Here is a 14,297-nt window from a genome sequence, read left to right as displayed (position 1 = left end):
TTCACCCGTCTGCCCCGAGCGTCGCCTGGACTGTGAAAGTTTGTGGGTGATGAGAAGGTGTAAACGGCAGGACTCCGTCTGCCAGACACCAGCTTCAGGCTGGACGCGTGGAGCGGTCGCAGGGTCGTTACCCTGGCGTCCAGACGGCCCCTCTGCCATGCGGGCCGCCGCCCGTGCTTCCGGACCCAGGGCTGGTGCGGATGCACAGGGATTAGCGGGGCCCGCAGCGGCCGCCCGTGCCCATGATGTCAGGGAGCCCTTCAGTGAGGCTCGCAGCCATGGTTTCGTCGCCATAACAACCGTCTGTTCCCTCCAGCCATCCTGAGCCACTCTCGTTCCTCATGTCTCTCTAACACATTTCCCTGTGACACCTGGATGAGGAGGGTTGGCTGCAGGGTCTGTGTCAGGCCTCGGGTGGTGGTGAGCTGTTGCTGTTGCGGTGCGGGCAGGCTGGCCGCCGGCCGGAGCAAATCCACATTTATGCTAATGACTCGGCTTGTGTGATCACGGAGGCTGAGACCCAGAATTTGCAGCTGGCGGGACAGCCGACTGTGCGGTTTCGGTCTGAGCCCGGATCCAAAGGAGAGAGACTGAGGTCCCAGCCCCAGGACACGCAGGGGTCTCTCTTACTCAGACTTTTCTTCTGTCCAGGCCCCCGTGGAGTGGATGAGGCCAGTGTTGGGGAGGACAGTCTGCTTTCCTCGGGCCACGGCTCGAATGTTCACCTCACGCAGAAACACGCTCACAGTTGCGCGCAGAAAGAGGTTTGACCAAAAAGATGTTTGCACCATGGCCGGTCGGCTCGACACAGGATGTCAGCCTTCACACCTTCCAACCGTCCTGGTCCTGGGCCATGTCCCCTGGGCTCTCTCTCCTCCAGCGAGCGGCGGCCCCATGGCTGTGGCCACCCAGCCCCGCACCTGCTCTCTCTCCTCTGGGCGCTTGGTGGGTGACATTCAGCCCGTGTGTAGCTGGCCGTCCTGCTGGAATCTTGTTCTCACTGCCCCAGACCTGGCCTACGGCTCGTCTGTGAGAGAAAGCGAGTTCCTGATTCCTTCTGGAAACGTGGTTGGGAAGCCAGGCCAGCACGGACTCCAGAACCGAGGTTGCTCCCCGACAGGGCCATGAGGTTGTCACTACGAGGGGACCGAGCGTGTCTCACGCCAGCAGGACCTGTGCAGATCCTGCCTCTCCAGACCCCCCAGGCCTGTCCGCCCCCATCCACCACACACTTCGGGGTCCACCCGGCTGCACCGGCCAGGCCTTGGCTGCCACAAGGACGCCTGGCCCCCAGAGCCTCTGTCTGGGCTGGCAGTCTTGGGGTGGGCTCCCGGTTGGGGGAGGTGGGGCTCCCAGGCCTGTAAGGGCCGTGATGACCTGAGGGGCTGGCTGTACCGCCAGGTCCCAGGGCTCCCGCTGCAGGGTCCCGGCGTGCGGAGCGTTGGTGGCAAAGTGTGGAATAAAGATAGCAATGCATATCACTGCTTCCAGACGGCGCCACGTCTCAGCAGGTGTTCGCAGCGGACGGTAAACTGGATTTCCCGGGGCTCTCCCAGGGGGTGTTTCCACGCTATCAAGAGGCTTCCGGAAGCGTGTCTGCCCCTCTGCGTGGTTTTCAGGGACGTGGTGGTGACTTTTCTGCTGGGGTCCAGGAACAGGTGGCAGAATTGGCTTCCCAGTGGGATGGTTCGCCCTAACATGGATTTGCAGAAAAGTGATCTCTCTTCTGTATAGAGGAGCGTGGGGAGACTGGGCCACAGGGCCCCCGGGTCCTGTCTCATGGGTCTGGCACCCTGTTTGCAGGGGGGAGGGCATCGGGGGGCAGCTCACAGCCTGACTCCTCCCCCAGGTGCCCCTGTGGGAGCAGCCTCTTGCCCCTGACACCCAGGAGCCTCCCAGCTGCCACCGTCTGTGCAGGAGGACGAGTCATTTTCCGTGTGGAGGCCAGGTAACTGGGCTGCAGCAGCCCTCACGGCTGTCAATAAACTGTTGTTGAATTCACACAACCAAGGCTGCGAGGGGTGCATGTGACGTCCCGGTGGGTGCCGGCAGAGACGCTCCCTCCACGTGGTCCAAGCAGATGGACACACACCAAATGAGTCCTTGGTGAGATGCCCTGTGGTCCATGGGGAAGCCCCACCTGGCCCCCGCCTGGGTGCTGGAGGGGTCTGCCCGCCTGGAGGGCACTGTCCACTGGGCTGAGCTGAGGCCAGGAGTAGGCGGGCTGGTGAGAGGCTGGAGGGGGAGAGCACGAGGGGCCTCGATGTCCAGTTGCAAAGGCACCTGGGCCTTCTGTCCTTGACTCACAGTTGACGGAAGGGCCTCTTTCTGGGCTCTGTCAGGACCGGAGGGTAGTTCGTACTACCCGCCCTGCCTTCTTTTGGCCACGCTGCATGGCAGGTGGGATCTTAGTTCCCCGACCAGGGATCAAACCTGGGCCCCCTGCAGTGGAAGTGCGGAGTCTTAACCACTGGACCGCCAGGGAAGTCCCTTTCCCCCCTTTTAAGGAAGGTCAGGCGGGGCTGTGGGGTGGGAAGAAGACCCCTCTGTGTCTTCTCTGTGCTCCCCTTTCACCTGAGAGGGCCAGACCTCCCCAGCACAAGACTGCCGAGTCCCACTTGGAGGGTTGGGACCGCGTGTCTCTTCCACGGCCCTGAATCCCCGGCGACCCACCAGCAATGGCGCTCTCTCACCTACATCCATGGACTCTTACCTGGGCCGAGGGAGCAGGGGGTCCCACCCCTGTGCTCCTACCCCACCTGTCTCTGCAGGAGAGGCAGTTCGCGTCCCTGTTTCTGTGATGAGCCCCGGACTATGAATGTCTCATTAACATGTCACCATAGGCCTTGGAGAAAACTGGTCCGATTGGAAAATAAACTAAATGACATGATCAAATGCTGAGCAAATCGGTCAGACTCACGCGGGAGAGGTGTAGACACACTGGATGCTTAACTGTCCCCTTCACGAGAAGCCTGAGCAAGCACTTGAATGTGGTTTCATACACAAGACGGTTATCACGAATTTCCCCTTTGGGAGGAGAGTCGACAAACACTTCAGAGTTTGTAGCAAAATGAAGACCCAACAGCACTCACCGCCTGGCATAGGATAGGGTACGTGGTGCGGTTGATGCCACCAGCAAACACGGAGAAGGTCAGGGCCGCGTGGAAGCAGAAGTTCAGGAGCGTGTGCCGGCCTTTCCGGCTGATCCGGATGGCGCTGCAGGAACGGAGATTTCAGGTCAGGAACTGGCCTCTCAGGGCAGAGCGTAGAAGTGAACCCTTTTCTCTAAATGCCACGTCCCGTCCACGCGGGGAATGGGCTGAAGACCTCAGAGCAGGACGAAGACGGGCAGGGAAAAGCACACCAGAGAGACCAGGTCGGGGAAAGATGGATGGACACGCTGAATCCACCTTAGCATGTGGCCTTGGGTGGTTTGTTGGAAAATTGCCCTGGAATACTGTGACTGGGAGGTCTCTGGTCATTGGACAGACGAGGACCTTGAGGCCCTGGGATGCTATGATTTGTCCAATGTCCCAGAGGGAGGATGGGGAAGAAACCCAGTCCCACCTCCTGGTTCCCCAGACAGAGTTCTTCCCTCTCTGAGCAGAGGCTGTACCTTAGGAGGAGGCTGTGATTGACTGTCTCTGACATGATCCCCTGTAGCCGGACCTGTACCTGGATAGGACGCTGCCTGTGGCTGTGAACATGCCCATGACCAGTCCCCAGCCCTGGCGATGGACAAAATGAAATTTCTTAGCCTATGCCTGCAGCTGTGATTATGACCACAGCTTCTCTGTGGCCTTGAACACACCCAGGCCTCTACCTATGACCATGGCCTTGGACACGCTCAAGCCTCTACCTGTGACCCTGGCCTTGGACATGCCCAAGCCTCTACCTATGACCCTGGCCTTGGACACACCCAAGCCTCTTCCCCTGACCCTGGCCTTGGACACGCCCAAGCCTCTACCTATGACCCTGGCCTTGGACACGCCCAAGCCTCTACCTATGACCCTGGCCTTGGACACGCCCAAGCCTCTTCCCATGACTGTGGTTATGACTGTGGCCTGGGCTTTGCCCATGACTTTGATTGTGGACTTGACCCTGATGGTGGCCGGGACCCCTCCTCACATTACCCAGCGCATCTTCAAGTGATGCCCCAGCCCCTCCAGGCAGACGTGGCCAGGAAACCAGCTCTGTAGGAAACCAGCTGGACTCCCCTGTAGGTGAAAAGCAGAGGGCAAGGCTGCTCGAAGTTTCTGCAGCTACTCTAACTTCCTCAGGCCATGGGCTGTAGGGGTCCCTGAATGGACACGGTGCCATTGGAGAAAGAGCGCGTGTCACCTGAATTGATGAGCACGGGGGGGGCCCGGGGTGGAAGGCAAGGGTGTCGCCTAGCACTTGGCCACCCTCGGCTGCCAGCGCTGTCTGGGCACTGGGCAGCCTCAAGCTGGCCGGCTGCCTGTGAAGCACCTTCCTGGACTCCTTGCTACGTGAGGGCAGGAGAGAGCTTGCCCTCGAAGGCGAGGGGCAGAGCGGGCCTTACCTCTGGTGCACGACGTAGGTGATGGCGGAGGCCAGCAGACACAGCAGCATGACGGCAGTGCAGGCATATACCACGGGGTGCAGGAACTCCCCTGGGGACTGGGGCAGGGACAGGACAGTCCTCAAATCCTGGAAAGGACACAGAGCACACCCGTGTGACCAAGGTGGCCGGGCTGTCCCCAGGCTCAGCCTCCGCCCGGCGAGGGGCTGGAAGCATTTCCTGGATCGGGTGGAGGTTCACAGGTCTCAGCAGAAATGGTCGGCCTGGGGCAGGGGAAGGTCCCCAACCTGTGGAGTGCTCAGGGCAGGCGGCGTGTGGCCTCGTGGGCCCCCCACCAGCTGCGGGCGCCTCTGGGGGCTCTGACGGCCAGCTCCCCGAGGGCAGCCTCCTGCTGTGCTGCCTGTTGGCCTCCAGACTCCTCGCCCTCCCGGGGGGCTGGTGGATCACCCGGCTCCTGCTTCTGTCAAATGCCCTTGTATGACGGCACACTTGCCCCCATGAGGCTCGTGTCAGATTACCCCCAAGTCCACTCCGGGCCTCACACCCACTGCAATGCTGCTTTGAGTGGTCTCCCAGGAGAATTTGTGTCATTTCAGTAGGTCTGCCCAGAGGTGACTCAGGTCAGTGGGGGAAGAGCAGCAGGTGTGAACAGGCTCGAGAACCCCAGGTGTACAACCTTCACTGTTTGTCACAGCCCAGGTAAAGGGCTGAAGGTCAGGGTTCAAAGGATATCCATTTTCCCTGGAGGATGTAACACTGAGGGCAGAATGCCCCGGCTGGACATTCAGAGCTGAGGGAGGTTCTGTCTTTTTATTCACCAGGTAAGCGAGGCTTGCTGCGTCAGGCGCTGGGGCTCTGAGGCCAACCCCCGACGCAGCGCCGCAAGTGCCCTGCGTCGGAGCTGTGTTCCCAGGGCGAGGCTGGGCACACCCGCCAGCGGCACCCCCAGGGCCGGGGGGGACCCGGAGGGGCTTGGGGCACACCAGGCTGGGAGGCAGGGGCTAGAGCCTGCGGCACCCCCTCTGACCTCCGACCCTCTGCCCGCACCGAGCCCTGCTCTGGACGCCTCGTGTGGTACAAGTCGTCGAGTCACACGAGAAACCCGCTGTGGACTGAGCTGTCCCCACCATCCGGAGGGGATGGCTTTAAGGGATGTGGCTCAGGTAGGGTAGGGTTCTCGGGTGGTCCTGACCAAAGGGACCAGAGTCCCTGTAAGAAGGGGCCGGCACCAGCACACGGCGGGAGGGGCCCTCTACCCAGCAAGGAGAGGCCTCAGGAGAAGCCAACCTGCAGGCGCCTGGACCTTGGACGTCCAGCCTCCTGCTCTGTGGGACTTTGTCACGGCCGCCCCAGGGGACAAGCTGAGCCGTGCTCTGGTTCCCACTGCTCAGGTCAGAGGGTGGAGCCCTTGCTCGATGCCCCAGCCTGAATGCCCTACTCTGCTCCCACGGCCCTGGGGGACACGCTGGGCTCTGGGGAGCAGGCTGGGGTCAGTGCCCACAGGCTGAGCTGGGCCTGTGGAGGGCTGCCTGGTGTCCCCTGTGGGACCACCTGAGCTGCTCCTGCTGTGACCACGGGGCTGGTGGTCAGAGCTAGGGGTCTGCCATCGTGCTGGTCCCATTCCCGCAGACCACAGGGGCGTCCATGGCAGACGCCCCCGCCCCAGGCCCAGAGCAGCTCCAACTGGTGCCTCCCTGGGCTGTGAGGACAGCGGAGGTGGCTGGCGGCTCCTCCAGGATGGAGTCGTGGGGAGCAGAGAGGCACCCCGAGAAGGCCTTGGCCTGTCACGGCGGGAGTCAGGAAGCCAGCGCGTCCAGGCTCAGGTGGCTTCTCTCCTCGTGGACATTCCTGGAGGCCCGGCCAGCCAGAGGACGTGCTCAGAGGAGCCACCCTGGGCCCAGCTGGGGCCTCTGCACCCCGACTTTGCTCCGACGCAGGGACTTTGGTGAGGAGGTCGCTGTTGTCATGGCAACAGCTGATTGAATTTGGTCACCCGGGAAGAGGCACTGAGTGACCTGGATGCCAAGGGGGCCTCAGCGTCTGGCTGCCCAGGGGCCCCGCTGCCCAGGGAAGCCAGAAATAGCGCCCTGCCCAGAAGAAGCAGGCGGTCAGGGGAGGGCGCCGTGCCGCTAGGCAGACCGCAGGCCGGACACCGCGGCTGCCCTCGTGCTGCAGTCCTGACCGTCCACGGGCCAGGAAGCCTGAAGCGCGGGTGTAGACGTGCACGGAACACCAGCAGCTCCCGTCTGGACACCCAGGCTGTCAGCAGGATGCACGTTGCACTCACAGCCCAAATCCACGGAATCACGAGCTCAGGAGGAAAGGCAGCCAACGGACGCCAGCCTCGAGGTGACCGGGACGCAGAGGCTGCACGTCCCCAGGGGAGACCTGGAGGTCCCGCCCACTCAAGATGCCTGGGAAGGCTCGGCACAGGGGAGGGTCTGTGGCCAGATCCTGGCAGGGCTCCCACCACACCCAGGGGAGCACGAAGGCTGCTGGGCCCTCTGTCCTGCAGCCAGGAGCCTCCGTCTGGGCGAGGATGGGCCTCTGTGACGAAGGGCAGGATGGTCTCCTGGTGGAGAATAGATGTTTCACGAGAGAGAGAGCAGCCTGCCGTTCTTGCTTCCCAGGGGCGTCCAGCTCCCACAGCGTCCCGCCTGCCAGGGGTCCTAGCGTCCCGCCTCCCACTAGCGTCCCGCCTCCCACTAGCGTCCCGCCTGCCAGGGGCCCTAGCGTCCCGCCTCCCACAGCGTCCCGCCTCCCACTAGCGTCCTGCCTCCCACAGCGTCCCGCCTGCCAGGGGCCCTCACGCATCCCGAATTCTGGAGCATTTGGCGTCAGGCGATGGCGGGAAGGGGGCTCACGCGGCCCCGTAGTCCCAGGGTGTTTCTGCATTTGTCAGGCTCCGTGGGCACCGGCCTCCTGCCAGATGCAACTCACTGCAAACGTCGAGGAAAGGCAGGTTTTCCTGGGCAAGTCCTGATATTGGATGATCTTTTCATTGAGAGTCACCAGCCGGGAGTGTTGGATTCAGGTCTGACCGGGCACTGGCGGCGTCCCTGGGCCTGTGTGTGTCGTCCTTTTCATGGGAGACGATGGTGTGTCCCTCCTGTGACATCAGCCGGGGCTGAGACCCCCTGACCCTTCACAAAAGTGCACCTGGGCCTCTGTTACTGGTTTCATGTCCACAGGCAAGAGCCGCTCCGGGTCTGGCCCGTCCGGTTCTCTCACTGACTCAATCGGGACCCGTGTGTCCTGGTGTCTCTCCTGGAGCTGAGGGACCCGGGGTGGGTCCACCCCCTCTGGGGGGCTTACAAGCCCCTTCCCCACCTTTTCCGGGTGCTGTCACCTGCACTGCTGCCCCTAAAGACTGAGGTCAGACCCCTGACTCTTTCTGGGGTTGGGGGAGGGATGGCGGGGGGGGGGAGCAAAGCTCGCACTTGCTTCCTGACGCAGTGGCCACAGCAACGGCCTGGTGCCCTGGGGCCGAGGGCCGCAGGTGCATGTGACCCACGACGGGGGAGCCCATGCAGCTCCCGGGCCTGCGGTGGAGAGCTTGCCTCCCAAAGCATCTTATCTGCCAGTTTCTATTCACACACGCAAAACCCCTTTATGTTAAGCCTAGTAAGAGCCAGAATTGGTTTTCCTGCAGCAGGAAAGCATCTCAGAGCATCCGTTCAAGACCCAGAGGCGTTTCCTGAGGACGACGCCCAGCCTGTCATGGGACCAGCCCGGAGGTCACCCGCCTCTGGACCCCTTCCTTCTCGTCCGAGGGCCCAGATTTGAGGCTCCTCACAGTGGTGAGGGGGCCTCCGACCCCGCAGCAGCTGCATCCACAATATATGATTTAGGAGAAACAGAGATTTAATTCCACTTGGCCTCCTATTTTTTTCCTTTCTCCAAATCAGAGTTATCAACAGTGCTTTCTACATTTTTAGAGGTGACATTTAAAATTCAAAGTAAGTAATGCAAAATGGCGCTGGAGTTTATATTTTAAAGTTCACACATGTACACGTTCCTCTTGGAAGAAGCTACTCTGCGAGTGTTCCACAGGCAAAACCCTTACGACGGTCCATATGTGGTCAGACAGCATTGGATGGGCAAGTCCCTCAGAGGCCGTGGACCCGGCGGTGCTCTGGGGACCAGCAACAATGGATGCAGCGTTGACCTCAGAGCAGAGAGGCTGGAGAGAGGTCCAGAGAACCCACGGAGGAAGAGGGGAGGCGAAGGCAACGCCCAGAGGACGAGGCCACACACCGCGTGCCGGGAGCCGCCCAGCTGCGGGGCTGAAGCCCGCAATTCCCGCCCACGTCTGTGCTGCAGGACGACCAGCGGGGCTGCGGTGGAAGCTACAGCCAAGGTGTGTCTCCTCCGGGGACCCCGGGCTCCTGCTTCCCTGTGGAGCCTTCAGGCGCCCAGCAACGGTCCCAGGGCGGCAGGCCCCGTGCTGCCTGGTTTGTATTTCCCCTTTTCCGTTACACCTCATCATGATTTTAGTTGGATGTGTCCTTTTTGGTATGTTTTGCAATCAAACAAATTGGGATGTTAAGAAAGACAAGAAGAAAGGAGGGAAGAGGTCAGGTCAGGGGTCGCTTGTCTGATCAAAAGCGGCAAATGGGCCTCTCCGGGCCGCGGTGCAGACCGTGTACGGGTGTCCCTCCCGCATGGCCAGGCATCAAGGCTGGGCCTTTGGGGGTCTAGGGTGGGCAGGTCCTTCCACCCGGGCTTGTCCCGACCAAGACTGAGCTCTGCGGAGCCTGCGGCCCCTCGTCTGCTTTTTAGTGGCGACCCTGCTGATCTGTCAGCCTTCCCTGAGGGAGTCCCGGGGGAGAGGCAGGCACAGATGAGCCATCTCTGCATTCGGAGCACAGGTTGGCCCGACTGGGCATTTGTGTGGTTTGTAGCATCTTCCTTTGAGGGTGCGTGGGCTGGTCTAATTATGAAGAACTTTGGAGAAAAGACCTTGAGAAATACGACGGGCTTTCCTTCAGGACTGGGGTTACTTGCTTAAAACCGTCAACAGTAAGGGGAGGCCTGAGGTGGGCGACAAACTCTGTGAGCCTAAGGCAGGTTTTCTGAGTTGTTAGAAATTTAAATTTTGGACTGAATCGAAAGCAGCGAGCTGGAGGAACTCACTGAAGCTCTGAGGCTGGAGCATCGCAGGCGGGCAGCGGGCGGGTCAGAGTGGGAACCCACCCACAGGTGTGGCCCGGGTTCCACGGGCTCAGAGGGAGCCCATGGGCGCCCTGCGGGCTCCCGCCTCCTGCTGATACACCGGCTTCCCGGGCCCCGCCCTGCATCCACCCTGGTCTCTCTGGGGCTTTACTTCCACCCTTCTTGTTGGAACGCGGGTGCTTCTGTGTGGACAGGGGCGTCCTGCGTGGCGTCTGCCCTTGGGATGGCCTGGCCTCTCACCCTGTCCTGGCTCCAGGCCCTGCAGGACCTGGCGAAGGTCACCCCGACTCGAAGCCAGCGGTGCTGCCACTGCGGCCGCCTCCTGGGCCCGGGCCACGCTGAGGCGCCATTGCCGAGCAGGTCTCCGTGGCACTCAGGCCGCCACATCGGTGAGCGGCTGGGCTCACCCTCTGGGCCCCACTTGAGGCCACGGGGGCTGCGGGGAGGCCATGTACACCAGTCCTGCCTCCCAGCTAATCCCCCGCGACAGGTATGGCCGGAGAGCAGCGGCGGGGCCAGCACCGCCCGCGGGACCGCCAGATGCCACACTCAGGAAGGAAAGAGTGCCCGGGCTTGGACGGTTTCCACTCCAGTTCCAGACCCGTCGTTTTGCTCCCTTGGAGGGCGCTGCTCTCTGCGCTAACGGTGAGGCTCAGAGAGGAGCACGAGGGCAGAGCCGCACGCGCTTGGGGACCTTCTTGAATTCGAGTATCAACAGCGCCATCGCAGAGGCAGCCGTGCAGTCAGGTCCTGCTTTACACTCTGATGAGGGTCAGCGCCGGGCAGGTGTGGGGCCTGGGCTTTACCGGCTGGAGACCAGGCGGCAGGGTGCAGGTCCCCCAGCCCCTGAGCCCCCAGGGGAGCACCTGGGTGTTCACCAACCTGTTGGTGCCGAGGGCACACAGGCAACTCGCTCAGAAGGAGGCACAGGTGCCCGAAGGTGCTCAGGGCTCAGCACGGTTCAAACCGGGGTCGTGGGCAGCTCGACACCTCCAGGTGCCCCCAGGACACCTCGGTGGCGCTGCACTCAGGAGCTGGTCGGGGAGCTGACTGCCAGGGCCAGGCCCGAGCAGGTGGCCGGAGCGTGGCATCCTGGGGCACGGGGCCGGAGCTGCCCCCGCTGGCTTTCCTCCCCACGGCCCCCAGGGGCCGCAGGCGTCTCACCCACAGGCTCCCAGACACAGGCAGGAAAGTGCTTGCAGCAGAACTGCTGCACCACACGTTAGGTTGGCATCTCTGTTCCTCTCAGAAGCTCTCTCCGGTGTAAATGTTATTTGTTAGCAATAAACCCCCAACAAACTGCTGAGGTTCCAAGCTCTCCAGGCAAGGGAAATCCAGCTGGTTCCCAGAGTCCTGGACTGGCCGGTGTGGAGCTGGCTGGGGCTGGGGGGAGGGTGTGGATGGACTTGGAGGAAGGAAGGAGGGTGCTGGGCGGCCTGGGCGGCCCTGCAGATTGGCACAGAAGGGCTGGAGGGTCAGAGACAGAGGCGAAGATGGGGCCTGACGCTGGGGCACCTGGATCACGTGCGGTGGCGCCCCGGGGCGGTGCTGCCCCCCCTCCCCCGTTCACCCTTCATCTGCCAGTGACAGGACCCATTTTGCAAATGAGGACATAAATTCGAGGATGCAAAGCTTCAAACACGGCCAACCCGGAGGCCCTGGCTCGTTGGGGGCTGGTGCCTGCAGGCAACAGGTGACGGCTCAGAGCTGGGGCGCGGGCCCGGCTGCCTGGAGCACACACCCTCAGACGCCTGAGAGGCAGGTGGCACGGCAGCTCTGCGAGCTGATGCCGACCTTTGGCAAAAAGCATCTCTCTTGTTTGGACGTTTCGACTCCAACAGGAAGAAAACGAGCAAGTGACTCAGACACAGCCCTGCTTGTGAAGAGTCGGGTCTGCGCTGACGACCCATGACAGTGCCTGAGCCTCGGCCCCTGTGCCACGCTGTCCTCGGCCAGCGGTGTTCTCTGCGTGCACTCCGCTGCTGTCCCTCACAAGCAGGCACAATGCATTATTCACTCAGCATCACCCTTTCCGGAATGCAAACAGCAGGAACCGCAGGGAAGCGCCCCGAGCCTGCAGGCCGAGCCCCACACAGCCGGCCGCACCCCCTTTTCTGGTGAGAGAGGCGTTCTCTGGGCTTGCCGAACGTGCCGCTGAAGCCCACCCGCATCCCCTGCCATTCGGCCAACTTTCTGATGGGAAGGAGGCCGGCAGGGCTGCAGCGGAAGGGCCGTGTACAGGGCCAGGGCCGGGAAAGGGAGGGCCCCAGCCCGGGGTCAGAGAGGTTTTCACAGGTCACGGTCGAGCCTGGGTGGTGGTGGGACACGGTCTCTTCCACCGATTCAGTGATTCAACACTGCAGCACGTCTGCCACTAATTAGTATGATCTACGCGGAGCAGCCGCTGACGAGCAGCGGAGCAGGCAGCCCGAGGCCCCCCTCCCGCCCGGCCCCGCCCCCAGGGCCCCTGGCTGCAGGGCCAGCATGCGCCCACCGCCCCCCGCTGACCACGAGGCAGTTTACTCTCCCTGCCTGGGGATCCGTGAGTGGCGGTGGCAGCCTCAGCCTGCCCGCCCCCCCCCACGGCCCCCGCGTGTACTCACCATGAGCACAGTGAAGTTACTGAAGTGTGAGCAGGGGATGGAGGTGGTGCCAACGGCACAGCCGATTACGTCGCACCGTTCTCCCCGCCAGCCTCCATGGCCGTCCAGAAGGTCAAGGTCCCAGGCAGCGGCCACGGGGTAGAGCCCTGGGCGACCGTGACGGGGCGGGTGAGGGTGGAGAGGCCGCCCCCATCTGCGAAGACAGGGCAGGTCAGGGCGGGTGGGGGTCCTCCCTGCCACCTGCATCTAGCACCCCACCCACGGGGCAGCCCCCCGGCTGCAGCCGGCAGCAGCTGTTTCCGAAGTCTGCCCCCATCTCATCTCCCTCCGACCCAGCCAGCCTGTTGGAGTGTCTGGCTTGGGGTACCTGAGTCAGGCAGAGGCTCCGGGGACAACCTGGGGCCTCAGAGCCTTAGAGGAACGGTGCCCCCGGGGAGCACTTCCTTATCCATATTTAAAAACCAACCTCCGCTCGCCATCCCAGCGCGAGACACTCAGCCCAACCTCAGGCTGCAGAAGACACGTACGCATGTCTGTCAGTTTAAGTCAAGAGACTCCAATAACCCCCAACGGACAGCCAGACCTGGGAGGGCGAAGCTTCCGCTGCCCGGACGTGGCCAGACCTCACGGGCTGGCGTCTCCCACACAGATCAGTTTATCTGGTGGCTCCGTGCCGTCTGTGTAACCCAAAGTTGTTGAGAAGCTGCATTTGGAAGAGCAGGAACTGCTCATTCCTGGTCGGCGCTGATGCCCAGGAAGCGGCCGGGGCAGTGTATGCTGCGGCCACCGGGCTCCGACCTCGCCTCCCCCCAAGTCCCACTGCCTCCTCGCCTGGGGGCCCACCTGCCGCGCGGACCCTGGAGAAACGCAGCCCAACTTCTCACCTATTTTGGCAAAAACAGCAGGAGTGGCAGCGGTCCTGCGCTTCCTGTTGGCGAGAGGCGGTGAGTTCCCGGGTCCGGGAGCAGTTTTCCACCCCAGGGGCAGCGCTGGAGCTCGCGAGTGGAGTTATCAACAGATTGCAAGCCTGCAGCCCGGCGACGGCCAGGGCTCTGCACCGGGGAGGGTGTCAGAGCCGGAGGGGCAGGCAGTCACTGCCGTTCTCAGCAGGCGGCTTCCCGGACTCCGGTGGGGAGTGCCTGCTCCCTCGGGCGGGCGGGCGACGGCCAGGGACCAGGGACGGTCGGGAAGCAGGAGCCGTAACCATGGGGATGGGGGAGGCGCTGATGGCAGCGGCCAGCTCCCTGCGGCAGGGTGGGAATGGTTCTTCCCAGCCAGACCGCGGGCCCCATCACACCGCAGAGCCGATTTAAAGAGACAACCGGCAGTTTTGCCTTCGCTTCCAAGAGAATCGGACAACTCACAGCAAAACGTCTCCCTGAAGAGGCAGAAGGAGGACAGCGCGATGTTATTTTTTTATTACGGGAACCCCTGTCCACCGGGGCTCTGAGAACAGAAATACAGACAAGGAAATTGATTTTGGAGGAATTTTCACGGTCCTCACATTAAAATATTCTCAAATCCAAACATGGCCACACCGTGGTGAACCCACGAGTCCATGCCAGCATGAGTCAGCAGTGAGACCCTGCCAGCGTAGACAGGCCTCAGCTGTGCGGAAAGAGGCCCCCACGCCCGGCCCAGCCCGGGGTCCCAGCCCCAGCCCGCGCGTTAGAGCTGCAGATGACAGGGCACAGGAAGGAAGGCACATGTGTGGAGAGGAGGGAGGACAGGAGGATGGCGCACGGCGGGACCCTGCCCGCGGGGCGTGTGGGCCGCTGCCTGGCCAGCAGGCCTCTGGGTGGGGCCTTCCCATGCCCCCGGCCCTCGTCCCACCAATATTCCCAGCATCCTGTCTGCATCGCTCCCGGCATCCCCTTTGCAACGCTGTGGGACGCTGTGATGGGTCCTGAACCTCAGCTGAGGGACAGGAAACCCCGAGGGGTGAAGGGGTTTTCCAGTCGCCCAGTGACTGGTGT

The 14,297-nt window shown here is 62.5% G+C and overlaps 1 protein-coding gene across 1 annotated transcript in view; it reads right to left on the bottom strand.

Moving 5' to 3' along the window:
- Positions 1 to 13,687, bottom strand: part of ADGRA1 (adhesion G protein-coupled receptor A1) — a 35,631-nt gene extending 21,944 nt beyond the window's left edge. Inside the window, exons 1-5 of the mRNA XM_060125562.1 lie at positions 13,206 to 13,687; positions 12,322 to 12,514; positions 7,019 to 7,482; positions 4,544 to 4,671; positions 3,093 to 3,216 (exon numbers count right to left, since the gene is read on the bottom strand). Of these exons, the coding sequence (XP_059981545.1) occupies positions 3,093 to 3,216; positions 4,544 to 4,671; positions 7,019 to 7,438 (672 nt within the window). The 5' untranslated portion in view covers positions 7,439 to 7,482; positions 12,322 to 12,514; positions 13,206 to 13,687. The remainder of the gene's footprint in view (positions 1 to 3,092; positions 3,217 to 4,543; positions 4,672 to 7,018; positions 7,483 to 12,321; positions 12,515 to 13,205) is intronic.
- Between the last annotated feature and the right edge of the window lie 610 nt (positions 13,688 to 14,297).

This window comes from Lagenorhynchus albirostris, chromosome 16 (assembly GCF_949774975.1).
Source record: "Lagenorhynchus albirostris chromosome 16, mLagAlb1.1, whole genome shotgun sequence".
Taxonomy (NCBI): domain Eukaryota; kingdom Metazoa; phylum Chordata; class Mammalia; order Artiodactyla; family Delphinidae; genus Lagenorhynchus; species Lagenorhynchus albirostris.
This window is presented reverse-complemented; position numbering and strand designations above follow the sequence as displayed.